At 42.1% G+C, this 17,584-nt stretch overlaps 1 protein-coding gene and 1 non-coding gene across 2 annotated transcripts; one reads left to right on the top strand and one right to left on the bottom strand.

Annotated features, from left to right (window-relative positions):
• The first annotated feature begins 5,022 nt into the window (after positions 1–5,022).
• Positions 5,023–6,162, top strand: LOC116645796 (transcription elongation factor A N-terminal and central domain-containing protein-like). The gene is given in 2 exon segments (XM_032426207.1): positions 5,023–5,707; positions 5,709–6,162. Coding segments are annotated over 2 exon segments (1,113 nt in total). The 5' UTR covers positions 5,023–5,048.
• Positions 6,163–12,947: 6,785 nt separating this feature from the next.
• On the bottom strand, positions 12,948–13,054 carry LOC116645929. The gene has a single exon (XR_004302044.1). It is a non-coding gene; the product is annotated as a U6 spliceosomal RNA (small nuclear RNA).
• Positions 13,055–17,584: the final 4,530 nt, after the last annotated feature.

The raw sequence follows: 17,584 nt of genomic DNA, 5'->3' as shown, positions 1-17,584 counted from the left end.
TATACTTAATGCTGATAGCCCTAAAAACATGTATTAATTAAACCAACAAACTTAAATAGTTTTTATTTATCAAAAAATTATCCTAGATCATGTGACTTGAAAAATATTTGGTTTCGTTTCTGGTACAGTTCTGAGATTTAGAAATACTTAATTTATGGGTACCTGGGTGGCTCAGAGGGTTAAGCATCTGCCTTCAGCTGTGGTCATGATCCCAGGAGAGTCCAGCGTGGGCTCCCTGCTCAGCGGGGAGCCTGCTTCTCCCTCTGCCTCTCTCTCTGTCTCTTATGAATAAATAAATAAAATCTTTTTAAAAAAAAGAAATACTTAATTTATAAGCATTTATTTTTAAGTCAATTAAATGAGGCTCTTCACAAATTAATTTTGCAACACCATCTGGAGGTAGAAAAATACCATATCTATAATGTACATACAAAAGACATACATAAACATATTGATAAACAGAGATCTTATGGCTTTCATTTTCAAATTTCAGCCATGAATCAGATATAACAATATAAAACTCACTAGCTCATAAGTACTAGTTGGAGTAAAATTAAGTTTATGAGCTCAGATGGCTAAAACTTTTTACTACATGTGAAGACTTTAAGATTTGTATCGTATTGTTTGTATTTGTATTGTTCTTGACAGGTGATCTTTAGGAGGCTATGGTCTAGAATCTGGGCTAGAGAGACTTTTTAGCAGTTTGTGTTTTTAAAAGGCCTCTTCCTCCCCACCCCCACCCCCTTTTTTTTCCAGTCTGGGCAGAGTTTTAATTACCTCATATGGTGTTTACATTTCAAAGACATGGTAAGATTTACATCTTTAAGGAACAGAGAAAGAATGCATACCTTGGGCCTAGAGATTAGTTTGGAGTGCTCTGTGTAAATCTTGTAGCAAAAGAGAAGCTAAAACAGGCAGCAGAGTGTGTAAGGAATTTTCTGGGCAAAGTAGAGGAATTTTGGAAGTTAAGGGAATTTGCTGAGGAGATGGGGCCAGACTTTAAAAAGGGGAATTTACATTGGATGTGGACTATAATTTTGTTCTAAGTTTAATTTCTGCTCTTTCACCTTGTTAAGGGAGCCCCCAAGGCTAGCCATTATACTTCTTTGTATCCACTTTTTAATTTAGTCTTTCCATAGATACCAATAAAATGATTGTTTAACATGAGAGCTCTCTTTAAAAAAATTTTTTTTTCAAATATAGAAGATTCCTCAATTCAAAAGATCCATTCCAGGGCGCCTGGGTGGTTCAGTCGGTTAAGCATCTGCCTTAGGTTCAGGTCATGATCTCAGGGTCCTGGGATTGAGCCCCAAGTCAGTCTCCCTGCTCAGTGGGGAGTCTGCTTCTCCCTCTGCCTTTCTCTCTCTCTCTCTCTCTCTCTCTCACACACACACTCTCAAATAAATAAATAAATAATCTTAAAAAAAAAAAGATCCATCCCCTGGCCATTGACGAGTTTATTAATCTCAATAGCAACTCAAACCAATAGCCTTTTTATGGCTCAACCAAGGGCACAAGAGGTGTCCCACAAGAGAGTGCAAGAGATGCAGTCCTCACAAGATCCAGAAAGTTCACTCCCAAAGTCAGCCTAAGAAAGTAAAGGCCTTTGTTGTCACTGGTGGTAAGAACTGCGTAGAGAAAACAGTGTCTCGGGAATGTGAGATGCCTTTGAAACCGCTTAAAAACAAAGTTGAACAAAAATCAAAATGGCCCCACTAATGCTTCGGTGAAGGTGGATTTTAAAGTAACCTTTTTCCTCTCTTCCGCAAACCTCCCCTCCTCCCTTCTTAGCCTTTTGTTTCAGGAACCCGGTACCACACTAAAGACATGATGAAGGAGGCTAGTAGCACATACACAATTCCTGTTAAAACCAGCTAAAGCCTATATTTCCCTATAAAGCCCCCCAGTCCCTTCCTCTGGGAGGGCCTGCAGGTTTTCAAGGCCAAAGCCTGTTGCAGCTTCCTTTGCCCAGTTAAGCAATAATGCTATCATTCCTCTTTATCCCAAACTCCATCTTCGAGTTTTGGCCCGGAAGCACAGAGTTTGGTTTTCGACACCTTCAGTCATAGACCACCTAATCTGTGACATCAGGCAGGCAATACAGAAATGGGACTTTTCCACCACTAACAAGACAACAAAGGTTGAGACAACAAAGGCCCTTATGGACTGGGACCCCTCAAGACAAACTCTCCTGAGAGCTCGCACAGCTGAACAACAAAAAATGCCATTTGTGACTTCACGTCTCAGAACCCCAGTCCACTTCACTGGCCACCAGATGCACACCAGTATGTACACTCCCAGATGGCAGAGACCAGAGAGAATATTCTCACCCGTCACAAAGCCAAGCTCTTAGGACATACAACAAGACAAAAGGAAAAACGCAGCTGGTTTTTACATAGGGGATCCACAGCAAAGTTCATCTAAACAGATGCCCTTCTGGTGAGAACCATGAACTCACCAGTCTGTGAGGCCGGCTCAAACAACAAACTTATAGGACCTATGCCTCCATTCTACCCTGTGGTTTTTCTTCTTGACAAATGACACAAAAGACAAAGACAAAAGAAAACAATGATCATTTCTGGGAGGAACGCGATCAATAGAAATCAAAAGTACTCATCACAAATCTTTACCAGAATTGCTATACCCAAGTAACTAGCTCACCCAAATATTTTCTGCTAATCTAAATTTAGAAAAAGAAAAGTATTCTCACCTTTTTCACTTCCAACAGACCGGGCAGACAGAGATCCAGGAGACTGACGGTAAGAACTCTTACCTTCTGCCAGCTTCCGTCAGAGGTCCCAGGATCTCTCCCCTGCAGCAGCCCTGAAGTGAGCACTGGCCAGATCCTGGACAGCCCTATGTTGGGCACCAAAACTGCAGGGAAGAAATACTTTTCTTTCTTCCTTTCCAAATTTTTTGGTTGATCTAATAATTAACTTGACATAAAACATTAACAGGAGAAAAACAACTTTAACTATGTACCAATGGGAGCTCCACAAAGATGAGAGGCTCTCCCTTGACAGGTAACAGAGGCTTATATGCCATCCCAAGTAGGAGAAGGGAAATAAGGGTCTGGGACTGCAAAGGGGAGGAAGACAATTCACAGGAAAATGGGAAGAGCAAATGTTTGGTAAACATATGTTTGCCATACCATATGGAGAAGTCATTCTCATGTAAGTAAAAAAAAAAAGTTGTCTTTGGTAATAGCTCTCTTCCCATCACAGACTTCCTATTTAAATTCTTTTAAACAGTTAAGGTAGAGGTAAAAGCTCTTGAGTCTGCTGGGCCTTGATTGTCTTCAGTTCAAAATAATCCATATGCCAAAGTGAAACATTCTGGGGCCACCAACCCTGAACCCCATCACCATCAGTTGAGGTCAGGGTTTGAATTATGCAAACCCCTCAGGACCCTGGAACATTGGCCCAAGACTGTGACTGTAATGTGTCTTAGAGCTTGCCCTTAATTTGCTGCTGTCATGAAAATCCTTGGAAATCTTAAATCTTAATCTAAATCTTGGTGGTTTAAGGAGTATGAGGAGAAGGGCGACAGATACTGCTTTTGAGCCTTGAGGTTGTCTGGAAAGATCAGGTTTACACTAGAAGGTTTTGGTCGTCAAGGTGCAGAAGTGAGGAGACTACTCCACTGTTCGGAGAGCCATGTAATAAAACCTTCAAAACTTGGAAAGTAGCATAGTGGAAGGATCCTGAACTTTGCAAACAGTCTTAAAATCTAGTCCTAGCTCTACCATTTATTAGTCATTTGGCTTGAGAAACACCATGACCTCAGCTTCCTCATTTGAATATGGGGATAAAAATAAACACTTTGAAGGGGTGTTGGAAGACAAATAAAATAATGTACATAGATTACTTGGCTCATAGCAAGTGCTCCCAAAATATTTGTTCTTTCTTCTAAACCTTGAGGATTCCACCAGTGTTATGTTCTAAAACAACCTTTTAAACAATAGAAGCCTTTGTAAAATTGTCAGGCATTCTACCTTAGAAGCTGTGAGATTTGCAGGATGTAATTGGATATCATTTTAATAACTGTTAGAATTGTGTGGCCCTACTGGTCAGGAAGAATATGGAAAGAAGATAGAATTCCATCAATGTCAAAAGTCATTGGAGCTAGATGGAAAAGAAATTAATATATCCTAGACAAAGAAAAGCAAAATCGAGTCATGTGACAGCCTGAGTCAGTTTCAGGCTTCCGTGAGTAGTCTGGGTGGGACAGGGCTTAGTGGAATAAAATGAGAGTAAGCAAGAGTGATACCCTGGTAAGTACCTGTGTGGCCATACCAGTTTGTGCAGCCTTGTATGCAAGCCCGACCACCTGTAACAGGATGAAGTCCAGGTTTGGGCTACAAATAGGGCAGGCAGAAATCCAGGTACAATCCTACCTAAAATCTCTGAATTCTCCCCAAATTGCTTGGGATGGCATTATTATTTCCTCAGTGGATAAGCATCTTTCAACTCTGGGAAAATTTAGAATTAAGAATAAAATGTTTAAGAGACTCACACTTAGAACATTAATATTTATGTATTAAGGATAAATCTGTGCCTATTTGGTAGTATAAGTATTTGTAATACTCAAAAGAAGTTGTTTGGCCTATTATAAAATTTACCTGCACTAAAAAACCCAGTTTGAAATGTATGAGTAATCTTGATTGGTATATTTAAGTGTAATCTTTCTAAGGTTATGTACAGTATTGGAACCACTAAGAATACTTAAGAATCACCATCTATGTAAGTTTATTTTATTAAATTTATAAGAGTTACTTAGAAGTTGAGAAAGATTATTTTATCAAGATATTGAAGGATTTCAAATGAGATTAAGATATTCAATTCATAAATGGGGTTTAAAAGCTTAGAGGTATATAAGCCTATAAATGGGCCTAATTATTAATCAAAGGCTTCCTTAAAAATAATTGACGTTTCTCAACGTGGAGGTCTCCCGAGATTCCCGAGCTCCTGCTCTTCTCAGTTTCCTCATCTGTAAGATGGAGATAAGTCATATACTTGACTCGGGCTCATTGTGAGGATGGAGATGACATGAATGTGTATGGCACATGGACTTCAATAAATGTACATTGCCTTCTGCTGTTAAGAGCTGTAAAGATGTCTGACCAGAAGCAGGTAGCTGCCAAAACATCCCTTATTGAGCAACTGATGTCTAAAAGGAATTTTGAAGATCTTGGCAACCACCTTACTGAGCTGGAGACTCTTCATGTGACTAAAGAGCATCTCCAGGAGACCGTCATGGTCAGGGCGGTGTACAGAGTCCTCAAAAACTATCCTACGGTGGCTTTGAAAAAGAAAGGCAAGTGTTTGCTGTCAGAATGGAAAGCTCTTTATAAGGATCTCCACTTCAAACCAAGGGACAGCCCTAAATCATTCCCTACGGGCAGAAATGAAGAAAACTGCGGACTTTCTCATGACCCAAGTCAGGATGAGATATCAGGCGGCTCCAGTTCTAATTCATCACCCCACGATGTTGCAAGAGCCATTGAAACACTTGTGCCTGAAAATGGCACAAGTCACATGGAGCCCAGGGAGGAGCATTTCAGGAGTGGTGACCCAAAATCCACTGACCAGAGATCCAGTGAGTCGCTGGATCCCACAGTACCTGTGAGAGCTAAATGCACAGAACTTCTTTATGAAGCTTTAATGAGTTCTTGCACAGAGCAGTCCAAAGCTGATTTGTGGCAAAACTGCAAGAGAAATTGAAGGGCACATTTTTACCCTTCATTTGAAGAACCTCAAAAAGTACAAAACTTGTGTTAGAAGCAAAGTTGCCAATCTGAGGAACCCCAAAAATTCTCATTTACAACAGAACTTGCTCTCTAGGACCACGTCTCTGAGAGAATTCGCCGAAATGACGGTGATGGAGATGGCAAGCAAGGAAATGAAGCAGTTGAGAGCCTCCTACACGGAATCTTGCATACAGGAACATCACCTTCCCCACGCCACTGAGGGCACGCAGACAAAGAAAATAAAATGCAGACGCTGTGAGAAGTTCCATTGCAAGGTCACTGTAATCGCCAGAGGAACGCTTTTCCTGCCAAGTTGGGTGCGGAATTCAAATCCAGATGAAGAGATGATGACCTATGTGATCTGTAACGAATGTGGGGAGTGGTGGTATCATAGCAAGTGGGTCTGCCTGTAATGGTAAATAAATGTTCTCTTAACCAAGAAAAAAAAAAGTAATTGATATTTATTAAACTTGTAAATAGAATAATAAGATTTGTAAACTGATCTTTAAGGAAAAACTAGGTTTCTGAATTCAGAAATTTAATAAATTAAATGTTAACTTTTAAAAACCAAAGATGGGGGTGCCTGGGTGGCTCAGTCAGTTAAGCATCTGCCTTTGGCTCAGGTCATGATCCCAGGGTCCTGGGATCGAGCCCCGCCTCGGGCTCCCTACTCAGTGGGGAGCCTGCTTCTCCCTCTGTCTCTGCTGCTCCCCTTGCTTGTACTCTCTCTCTGTGTCAAATAAATAAATAAAATCTTCAAAAACAAATAAAAAAATAAAAATAAAAACCAAAGATGCCTCTGAATAATATTTTCTGTACATGAAATATTTGTTGTTCCTGAGGGTAGAAAAAAAAATCTCCTATTTAGGGGGAAAAAATGAAATCTTAAGAAAGAAATCAGAATAAATTAAGCAGGACTCCAACTGAAAGAGGAGTAGGGCCTGAGCCTGAATCCAGCTTACTGGTCCACCTCTTGCCTTCTCTCAATGCCAAACTGATGCACATCCCACCACCACTGCCACTCTCTCTCCATCCACAATTGACTTGCATCTACCCAGTGCGGAGAGAAGCTGAGTAGCACAAGGCAGGTCAATGGGGGAGACATACCAAGGAATGTAAAGATCATCAGTTTTGAATTCACACAGACCTGAGTTTGAATAACAGTCTCTGAGAACTTAGAAAAAGTTTCTAAATTCTCTGAAGTTCAGTTTCCTCTTTTCTAAAGTGGAATTTTTTAAACACCTATGCCAAGGGTCATTAAGAAAAGTATATGTAATCTTGTATTTTCTTAACTTTCACCACTAGCCACTGGGGGTATGATTGTGAATGAGACACAACCCTGCCCTCAAGAACAGCTAAAGTGATGATTGCATTTATGATTAGTGCTCAACCAAAGGCTGCTACATCTATAGCTCATCATCAAATGGAGGAAATCAACATTGCCATTGAAGTCAGAAAGAACTGGGTTAGAGCTTAGCAATGCCACTTACTAGCTATGTAACTGTGGCCTCTGAGCCTGTTTCCTCTTCTGCAAATGAGGACAACTGATTGTAATACAGAGTAGTTGAGGGAATCAAACAAGCTGGTGTGTGTGTAATAACATCTGGCACAGTGCTCAGCATATATAGGAGATTCTCGCTGTATTGTAATATCCTATATGCATATGGCAGGTTTCTCCTGGCCCCACTGTACTGCACAAAAACTCCAAAGTACAGGGCTAACCCAGGTCAATGTCTTGTTGACCTCCAGGGATAGAGAGAATTTTGGAATTGCTCCTGGCCAGAAAGCCTGGCATTCTCTCCTGTACCCATGGCCCTGACTGACCCTGAAGAACCAAGTTGTTAGGTTGGAACAGATACATCAACATCTGGTTCCATTCAGTTTCTCTCCATTTCGCCTCCTTAGAAGTTCATATAAAAGACTGCATCCATACCTGCCCACTGCTAACCCCAGCTCTTTTTCTTCCAAAATTTCCTAGTGGAGATATCAGCTGTGACCTTCACATTGCACTCATTTTTCTGGGCACCTACATAACTTCACACACCAAATTTAAGGGCCTTCTCTTGATCTAATAGTGATAGGTCTTTAGGAGTGTTGTGATGGCTGGTCAGTTCAGAATTCACACCAAACCCCCAGCAAGATGCTCCTAGTATCAGCAAGATACTTCCCCAGTGAAGATACTTCTTTTCAGAGCTTCCATTCCTGGGCACAGTCTTCTCACCCAAGTAGCTAAAGTTTGAACCCTGGGACTCATGGAACAAAATTCTCAGTAGTCCTTTTTGCCACAAACATCTTGCCATGCTCCCCTGGTGGGAGGTGTGGGAGAGGAACACTTTCCCTTTTTTTCCCTTCTAGGTTCTTTGGCTGGTCTAATAATTAAATTGAGATAAGACAGATAAACAGGAGAAAAACAAATAAATTTAATTTTCTACATACAGGAACCCTGAAGCTATGAGGCTAAAAGACAGTCAAAAATTGAGGTTTATATGTCATCCTGAGCTAAGAAGGAGGAAGGGATCTTGGGCTTCAAAGGGAATGAAGACGATCCACAGGAAGATGGGAAGAGCAAATGTTTGGTTAAAAAAATTAAAAAAGTTTATTTTGCCATGCACAGACAATGGAACAGAGAGAGGAATCTTAACAAACAGGCCTCTCCAAACTCCTCCTAGCCTACCACACCTAGCCCGGACTCCTCGTGGTTATCTCTGGTGATAACCCTCTCTGGGACCAGAACCCCCAACTAAATTCTTTTAGGTGGTTAAGGGAGAGGTAAAAAGCTCTTCCTGAGTCTTTTAGGCCTTGACTGTCCAGCTTGAAATAATCCACATGCCGAAGTGACACATTCTCCAGTGGCCTGCCCTAAACTCCATCAAAAGCAAGCCCACAAATCATGGAGCTGCTTGGACTGTGGCTCCCCCTCAGGTTTCCATTCTTTCCTTTCCCATTTTTCCCACTTGTACACAAAAGGAGTGATCCAATCATTTTTCCAGAAAGGCTACCCTGATACCTGCACCCTCTGAGCCAAGAAACTATTCCTTCTGTCCAGAGACAGAGAGAGCTTACAATGGATGTTTGCTTTGCTGTCTGCTTCCAACCACCCTTCCAGTAATGATACCTGGAATTTCCTATGAGGAAACCCCTCTCCACTCTCAGTCCACATGCTTGGGTGAAACTGCCAGGGGGAGCCTGGAGAAGGAGAGTCTTAGTCGGTCTGGGGTTCCATAACAAAATACCATAGATTGAGTGGCTTAAGCAATGAGAACTTATTTCTTACAGTCTGGAGGCTGGGAAGCCCAAGATCAAGATGCCAATCAGTTTGGTTCCCCATGAGGCCTCTCCTCTTGGCTTGCAGATGGCTGCCTTCTCATTACATCTTTAGATGGCAGAAAGAGGAAGCTCTCTGGTCTCTTCTTATAAAGGCACTAATCTCATCATGAGGACCCTATCCTCGTGGCCACATCTAAATTTAACTACCTCCCAAAGGCCCCTATCTCCAAATACCATCATACTAGAGGTTAAAGTTTCAACATATGAACTGATGGTGAAGGGAGATAAATCAGACTGTGGCAGAGAGCCTCACACTTCCCCCACTCCGGTGCCTGGTTCAGAGCCAAACATAGAACATAATCAGAGCCAATGGGCCAAGTCTTTGCTCCTCTGGATGACTGAAACCTTGGACAATGAGGCCTGAGCTGTAGGCAAGCATCTTGACACCACATAGAGGACAGAAAGAGAGAATAGGTCCTAATGACACCTGGCCTGACACCAGACTGACCTTACCCTTCTATATGCTTTAAATTTTGTAAGGCAAAATTATCTCTCTTGGCAATTTAGGTTAAGATTTTATGACTTGCAACTAAAAAAATTCTAACTTCTGCAGATCTATACCAATTCATCCAGTGGTGTGCTAAAGAAAACTTCATGCGAACCAGTTGTTAAAGCTTCAGGAATTGTACAAACCAGGTGTTAAACACGGCCATTATTAATAATTAAATCATGCAAACTTATGAACAAGTCAATAATATTTGTAAAAGGTAATAAATACTCAAAACCCATCACTTCCTAATAAGTTTACAGTCACTTTTGCTTTGAGTTTATTTCCATCTACTGTATGTGCATGGTGGAAAAACTGTAGAGAAGGATGCTGCTGTGCACCTCTTCCCAGCTCTGTATTCAGTGGTATCAACCTGGGAGCTTGAAATTAACAGGGCGGAAGTACCTTCACCACAAAAATGGACAAACACTGCAAATCAAGGCTTGACTTACTGGTTTCTTGATTGCCTAGGCTTAAGGAAATAGTGCAGAGCATGTCAATAACGTAGATTAAGTTGAAAGTGCTTCATGTCTGTAGTTGTTAGATTTGTGACCAGAACAAAAACTTGAGAAATATTCTTCCAGTATTCGAAAAGTATTATTTGACTGAGCAAAGAATATTTGCAGCCACTGCCATGCCTAGCAGCACTGTGCTAGTCTTCAGAAGTCAAAACGAACAGGACACAGATGGCCCTGTGCTCAGGGAACTCAGAGCTCAGGGTGATTTGTTCTAAGCCAAGTACAACAGAAGAGACAGCAGTAAAAGACATTGTATCTGTCATCAAGAAGTGTATAATTTAATTGTAAAGGCAAGCCTAGCACACAGAAAATACAGTAGAGTCTCTTAAGCCAGGGATGACAAATATCTATTATGCACACCGCCACCTCCCTGTCCACACCTATGTGAATAAGTGCCAGCACTCTGCCCTGAGCTAGGATGTGGCTCCAGCAACCTGCCCAAGAGAGCACTCCAGGCAGCCACCACTGTGCTCATCATGGGTGCCATTACACAGGAGTACAAACCATGGGACAGCCCAGTTTCAAAGTTCAGAGGTGAGACCAGCCAGACCTGCGTTACCAAAGAAAGGTTTCATGGGAAAAAAAACTTGAAAAAGGTCTTGGAGGATGAGTAAGGAACTTGTTAGAAATGCAAAGTCCCAGGCCCCACCATAGGTCTACTGAGTTAGAAACTCTGAGAGTAGCCCCAGGACTCTTGTTTTAACAAGCCCTTCAGGTGGTTCTAACGTACACTGACATGTGAGAACCACTGGACTATGCCCTTGGCTTCTTCTCCAGCTGCTTTCTCTCATGTGTCACTCAAGTTGATCCTTACAACTGCGCCATGCAGTAGGTAGGCAAGCTAGAATATTTATCCTTCTTACACGGGTGAGAAGAGCAGTTCAAAGACATTACAGGACTCACCCAGGACCACGCTGCTTACGTGCAGCAGAGCCTGGGCTCCAGCCAGCTCTCCAGGTGCCAGAGCAGTGTTATTTCCATCAGCCCTAAGGTAAGAGCATAACGATAGCATGATTCCTCCCAGCCCCCAGCCTCCTAATTTCCTCTCTCACCTTCCCAAGGAATTGGCCAGCTTCCTGACAACAGGCTGTGAATAAAAGCTCTGTGGGGTGATGACAGTTGCCTGACAGAAGGAAGGTGATAGGACTTGGTGCAGGGCCCCCACCATGCTCATACCTGCAAGGATTGAAAGTGAACTTCAAAGCCAGCACCAACCAGCTGGGCCCAGGCATCCAACAGCTTCAACTCATCAGATGCCATGGCCCAGAGCTGGCTAATGGCAAAAATGTGGAAACTCAGCCTCCAATGAAACCCAGGAACAGAGCCATGAAAGCTGGTCTAGGATCCAGTTCTTTGTGCCAAGCCCTCTCAGGCAGAAATGATCAGGTTTAAAGAAGAACTATCTCCAATCCAAGGCCAAGCTGACAGGTCAGCCTGGAGGACTGGAAAGGGCATGGTCTCTCGAGTCCCACATACCTGGGTTTAAAATCAGTTCCAATGTTTACAAGCTCTGCAGAGCAGCCTCCTTACCTTCTCTGAGGCAATCACTTTCTATGCAAAACGGGGACACAAATACACACAGTTTGTGTGAAAGAAGAGAAATAACATATGCAAAAGTGCTGGCAGAGCGGGCGCCTGGGTGGCTCAGTCGTTAAGCGTCTGCCTTAGGCTCAGGTCATGATCCCAGGGTCCTAGGATCGAGTCCCACATCGGGCTCCCTGCTTGGCAGGAAACCTGCTTCTCCCTCTCCCACTCCCCCTGCTTGTGTTCCTGCTCTCGCTGTCTCTCTCTGTCAAATAAATAAATAAAATCTTAAAAAAAAAAAAAAAGTGCTGGCAGAGGCCTTGGCCCTTTCCTTCCCTCACTCTTCCCTTTGGGAGTCTTCTTTCTCCATCTCCATGGATCCGGAGAAGGGGATGCCAAGTTGCTAATGAACCAGGCTAAAGGGGAACAGCTCTGCCTAGAGCAGAAGACAACCTCTAAAAGTACCTTCTAGCATTAGATCATAAATCTGTCTTATGTTGAAACTGTATTTGTGGGCTGTTAGCTCTGTTAAGAGTGTATCTTACTGCTTTATCCTGCATTCAGCACTCACTATGCACAATAATGAGCTGCTTTGTAACTTAGGCAATATTGGGCATGAAGAAATTAATCAGGAATTCGCCAGAATTCTCCAATCATCTGAAATGAATCAGTAATTCTCAGTAATCAGTAATTCTCTGGCAAACTACATCCACAGGCCAAATCCAGCCAAGCGCTTCTTTTTGTAAATAAAGTTTTATTGGAACACAGCCATGCTCATTTATCCACATATTATCTATGGCTGTTTTCACACTACAAAGCCAGGGTTGGACTGCAAGGGCTGAAATATTTACTATCTGGCCCTTTACAGAAAATTACCTATCCCTGCTCCAAAAGAAAGTACAGATAAATTGAATTGTTACAGTTCAAGTTCTCCAAGATGTAGGCTCTGAGAAAGAGTTTAGGATTCAGGGTGTTAAACAGGGAATGCCTCTGGGATCCACATCTCTGGAAGGGAGAGAAAGGAAGCAGGAGTGGGCACAGGGAAAAGACCGGCTGTGATGCAGGTCCAGCAGCTTCAGTCAACTCCACAGGGAATGCTGGAGCAAATAACCCCTTAGAGTTGGCCTGAATGGGCCCAAATAGCTGCACTTTTACCCTCTGCCTTGATCGGTCATTGGAAGTGGGCAATCCCTTGGAATGTGTGCCCGCGGGTGAGGCAACTCCCAAAGGGGCTAAGGGCTGGAGGCTGTCTATTGACATCATTCCCAGAACCGAGGGCAACAAATCCTCCCTTGCATCTCCATGCCCAGCACAGCCACCCAAGCTTTCTTTTTTTTTTTTTTTTAATATGGAATGCTTCACGAATTTACGTGTCATCCTTGTGCAGGGGCCACACTAATCTTCTCTGCATCATTCCAATTTTAGTAAATATGCTGTCAAAGCGAGCACCACCCAAGCTTTTTTAAAAGTTTTCTTCCACCACCTTCCAGAAGTGCCCCCCGCCTCTACACCAGGGAGTCAGGTGTCTTCTAAACTTCCAAGGGAAGTGGTAGGTGTCATCAGTGGGACACAAAGTCAAAGTGGACACAGGGTGTTCAGAATAACAACTAAAATATCACCTTAAATTTATTCCCAGTAATATTCTTGAAAAACTTTATGTCCGTAAGCTTTATTGGAAATCACAGAGAAACAGGCTATGCATCAATAAATGCCATTCTCAGGAAAAGTGGACTTTCTATTCCTATCAGAATAACACCCAGATTTTTTGATAGAATGGTGATATCTAAAATATATAATGTATATAAGATATAAAATGTTCTATATAAAAAAGATAAAATGAGAGATAAGGTAGAAAATGTCACTGCTTATTAGTGCAATAGCACAAGAGCAAGAGATTTTGAGTCTACAAACCTAGGTTCAGTTCTCCACCTGCCACTTACTCTCAACAATCCCTTTACCCTCCCAATGTGTTTGCTCATCTATAATATGGGACTATGATACTCTATCCACCTCACAGTGTTCTCGCAGAATCAGAAGAAATGATATATGTGAACCAGTGATGAAATCTGGAAAGTTCTCAAAAAATATTTTTTGTCTATGTCTTCTGTAACACCTCCTTCATTGCTATCTTGAAGTTCTATTCAAATATTTAATTGCTTTAGTTATTCTTTTTTTAGTTCTTCTCTGGTCTTACCAAGTATATCATCAATATTTTGTCATACACAGAACAGGTATTTTAAAAGATTTTTTATTTGCTCTTGGTCTACCTATGTACATAAATATACATGCACACATGTATATATACATACAGATACCAGCCCCATACGATATTTCCTTCCCAAGACAAAGATCCCAGAGAATAGATAGGCATTGATATTCACAACTTTTGGCAAAGGATGTTCGAGAAAATACCAGTGAACATTCAAAGTCCTACCTCTTAATAGTCCTGCCCCCACTGACATCACATAGGGTCTCACCTACTCCTGGGAGCCCACTGATTGGCCTAGCATAGTGAGGTTTTGTCCCACCATGTTTTCCTGAGCTATAAGTGGCCAGGTATACTACAGTAAGATCTAGGGCTTCACTCCATTTTGTCTTGTGTCTCAGCTGGCACACCTGTTCTGTCAATGAGTCATTTTCCTTTCTGCATTTCTTCTTTTCTCTTTCAGACTATCTCCTCACTCCATGAATGCACATAATATTTTATATATATATATATATATATATATAAAAATTTGTTTTTGTTTCTTGGCTTGCATTAGCCAAGGGGAAAAGAGCACCATAGCAATAGGATAACCAGCATTACTCAGGCTCTGCCCACTTCTATTTAACCTGTCAAAATCTCCATTTATAATGAAAAGTCCTGTATAACTGGTTATGGAAGTCCTTAGAAAGTGCTTGCTTACTGCTGTATTCCCTGGCCCTCTCAGCTACTATGGGGCCCGTTTATTTTCTTTCTCTTCTGCCCTAAGTTTGTAAAGCTCCATGAAGGTGTCTTGGCTCTGCTTGTGAATACCTGGTGAAGTCCTTCTGGGCCAAAGTCACCAACAGGGGATGGATGTCAGTGATGTTGCAGTCTAACCTGAGGAGAATTGCTCCCCACAACCTGTTACAAAAGCAGGACTGTCTGCTCCTCCTCAGTCTCTTAAGACTTTCATCCCAGCCCTCTTTCAACTTCATGTCCTTCATTGTTTCTTTCAGTTGCAGTCCCCTCTCCCCTGTCCTTAGCAATCAGAGGCAGGTCCTGCAGTGGAGGGATTGGCCCTGGACAGCTGTCTGAGTTTCAAACTCCATTCACTTCAAAGAACGAACCTCCTCACAGACACCTGCGGCACCATCAGTGGGCCAGGCATACTCACCCGGGCTCTGGCTTCCCTCACAAGAACGCTGGGTCCTTGCTGCTGCGTGTGCCCACCCAATCAACAAACATTTGTTGAGCAACTACACTGGCAGGCCCAGCATCAGACAGTGCATAACTGAAACCCTAAAGGGGTATGCCTTTATACTTCTAGGACCTCTTCCTTTACCTAGGCATTCAGTCATTCGATGAGGATATTTAGCAGCTACAATGAAAGAGACATTAAACCCTGTGTGGTCAAAGATGAATAGAACACAGTAGCTGTTGCCTTCACTGGGCTTATAATCTAGTAGCAGATATAGAAAGTTCACAAATAACCATAATACAAAGCAAAATACAGTAAATGCTATAAGAGGGGTACAAAGTGTTTCTGGTATTCAGAAAAAGAAAAGTGCACTTATTAAGCACTTTCTATTGCTCGGGCATCTCTAAATCCCAGAGAGAGAAGGAGGGAGAGAGAATAGTGTGTATGTGTGAGTATATTTATAAGATGCATATTATAAATACTTAATGGTGTATACATAATTTCCATTTGAAGTTTATTACATCTCATTTTGCAGATGAGCATCTCCCTCTCAAAGTGATTCAGTAACTTGCTCAGAAAAGGATCTCTGTCAACAGGAACATCTGGAAAGTTTTAATAAAACCAGTATCATCTCAGCTGGTTCTTAAAGGTTTGGTGGAATTTTAATTCATATGTATGATTTTTAGTACAAAAGTAATACGTTCTCGTTGTGGAGATTTTAAAAATATAGGAAATCACAAACATGCAAGTTAAAAAAAAAAAACCATAAATCCCACCACCCCAATATAAAAACACCATTAACATTTTGGTGCATATCCTTATAAACATTTGTCTACGAATCGCCGCATCTAAAAGAACAATTGGGACTATACTGTTTAGTCACCTGCATTTTTATAAATGCATTTCATTTAATCCTCACATTCCTGCAAAGTAAGGAGTGTTATCAATCCCATTTTCTAAGAATAACTTGTGGGACAGAGAGTTTAGTTTGTCCAAGTCACATTCCAGAGCCAAAATGCACATCCCGAATGTCTTTCTCCAGAGTCCATACTCAGCTTCCTCCAGTTGCCTCCCAGCCCATGAGCTATGCCATGGAGATGGCAGGGCATGGAAAGGAAAAGTAGGAATCACTGGGAGGGATTAGTCTTAAAGAAATACATGTAACCCGATTCCAGCCTCCAGACCCCAAGCACACCCTGCCCCACAGACAAGGAAATGCAACCCTGTAGACAACAGTAGAAGAGAGACTTTGAGACGAAGAAGGAACAGTGGGCACATTTCTTCTTGGGACCACTGGGATCCTTGACTGGGATTTGGAGACTGCTTCTATCTAGGGCATAAAGGATGGGGAGAAATTTTTAAATGACTCTAATTTTTCCAGCCTGGGTGGTTGGAAGACGGTTTGTCCCATAACCTGTTTCATAACCTGTTCAATAATATATGTAACCTCTATTAGGCAAAAACTATTCCCTCAATTTAGATTCACCCCTAACTCAGGCCTTTATGCACCGTGTGATCCAGTGAGGTCTCATCAAATCTATAATCCAGGTCACTAAGGAGATCTGACCCTGGCTAAAAATCCATGGGAGCTGGTGTGGGGGCTGGAGCACCTCCTTTGTGCAAGCCCAGGCTTACCCACACTGTGTTTTCCCACAGTGGCTTCTCTGTAACCAGCAGGGTATCTGGAACAGGCACCAGGCTAAAATGCGGTCAAGCAGGATGGTCCCCTCCCCATTCCACACCAAGTGGACTTCAGTTCTGCCCTAGCATGGATGGGAACAACAAGTTTTTGCCAAGAGAAAAGAAGAAATCAAAACATAAAATGTACTTCTTCCCTGGGCTGCATGTTCCTGGCTTGACTTATATCACTTACATAACAGTGATATTATTTTTTAGAACAGCACAGAGAGTTTTAGGCAAGGCCAGAAATGCCAGCCTGGGATTTGGTCCCCTAGAGTTCTGCCACCAAAAGAAAGGGAAGGAACATGGCTGTGTGGGAGTCAGGAATGTCTCTTCTGATTCCAGCGTCCAGGCCCCAGCCACACCCTGCCCCACAGACAAAGAAATGCAACCCTGTAGACAACAGTAGAAGAGAGACTTTGAGACAAAGACGGTATAGTAGGCAAATTTCTTCTTGGGACCGTTGGGCTCCTTGAACCCTTTGCAGGTCTGGCTGACAGTTCATCCTTGATGGAGAAAACAGTAATTCACTGGACAAAGAGTTCTGGTTCAACTACTAGCTGAATACACAGCACCCATCTCCACCATCCACATCCCCCAAGCCCAAGATAATTTGTTTTGTTTATATTTTCTATCAGTTTTTCTAAACCTTACCACGTTCCAGAAATTCACCCTCAGGGAGCTAATTTTTACATAATTGTTCGTTTGTTCTTTTTCTTTCTTTCTTTCTTCTTTCTTTCTTTCTTTCTTTCTTTCTTTCTTTCTTTCTTTCTCTTTTTCTTTCTTTTTAAATAAAAGCTGCTCTCCATTTCTGGATGACATTTGATGACCTGCATCAGTAGAAAACATTAGCTTTGCCCTTTTTGACTCTGAAAACTTGGCAACAGAGTCAAATTCTCTCCAGGTCTCTCTAGTG

The sequence above is a fragment of the Phoca vitulina genome, unplaced genomic scaffold (genome assembly GCF_004348235.1).
Source record: "Phoca vitulina isolate PV1807 unplaced genomic scaffold, GSC_HSeal_1.0 scaffold34, whole genome shotgun sequence".
In the NCBI taxonomy this organism is placed as follows: domain Eukaryota; kingdom Metazoa; phylum Chordata; class Mammalia; order Carnivora; family Phocidae; genus Phoca; species Phoca vitulina.
Note: the sequence above shows the minus strand (reverse complement) of the source record. Positions and strands in the feature narration are given on the sequence as shown.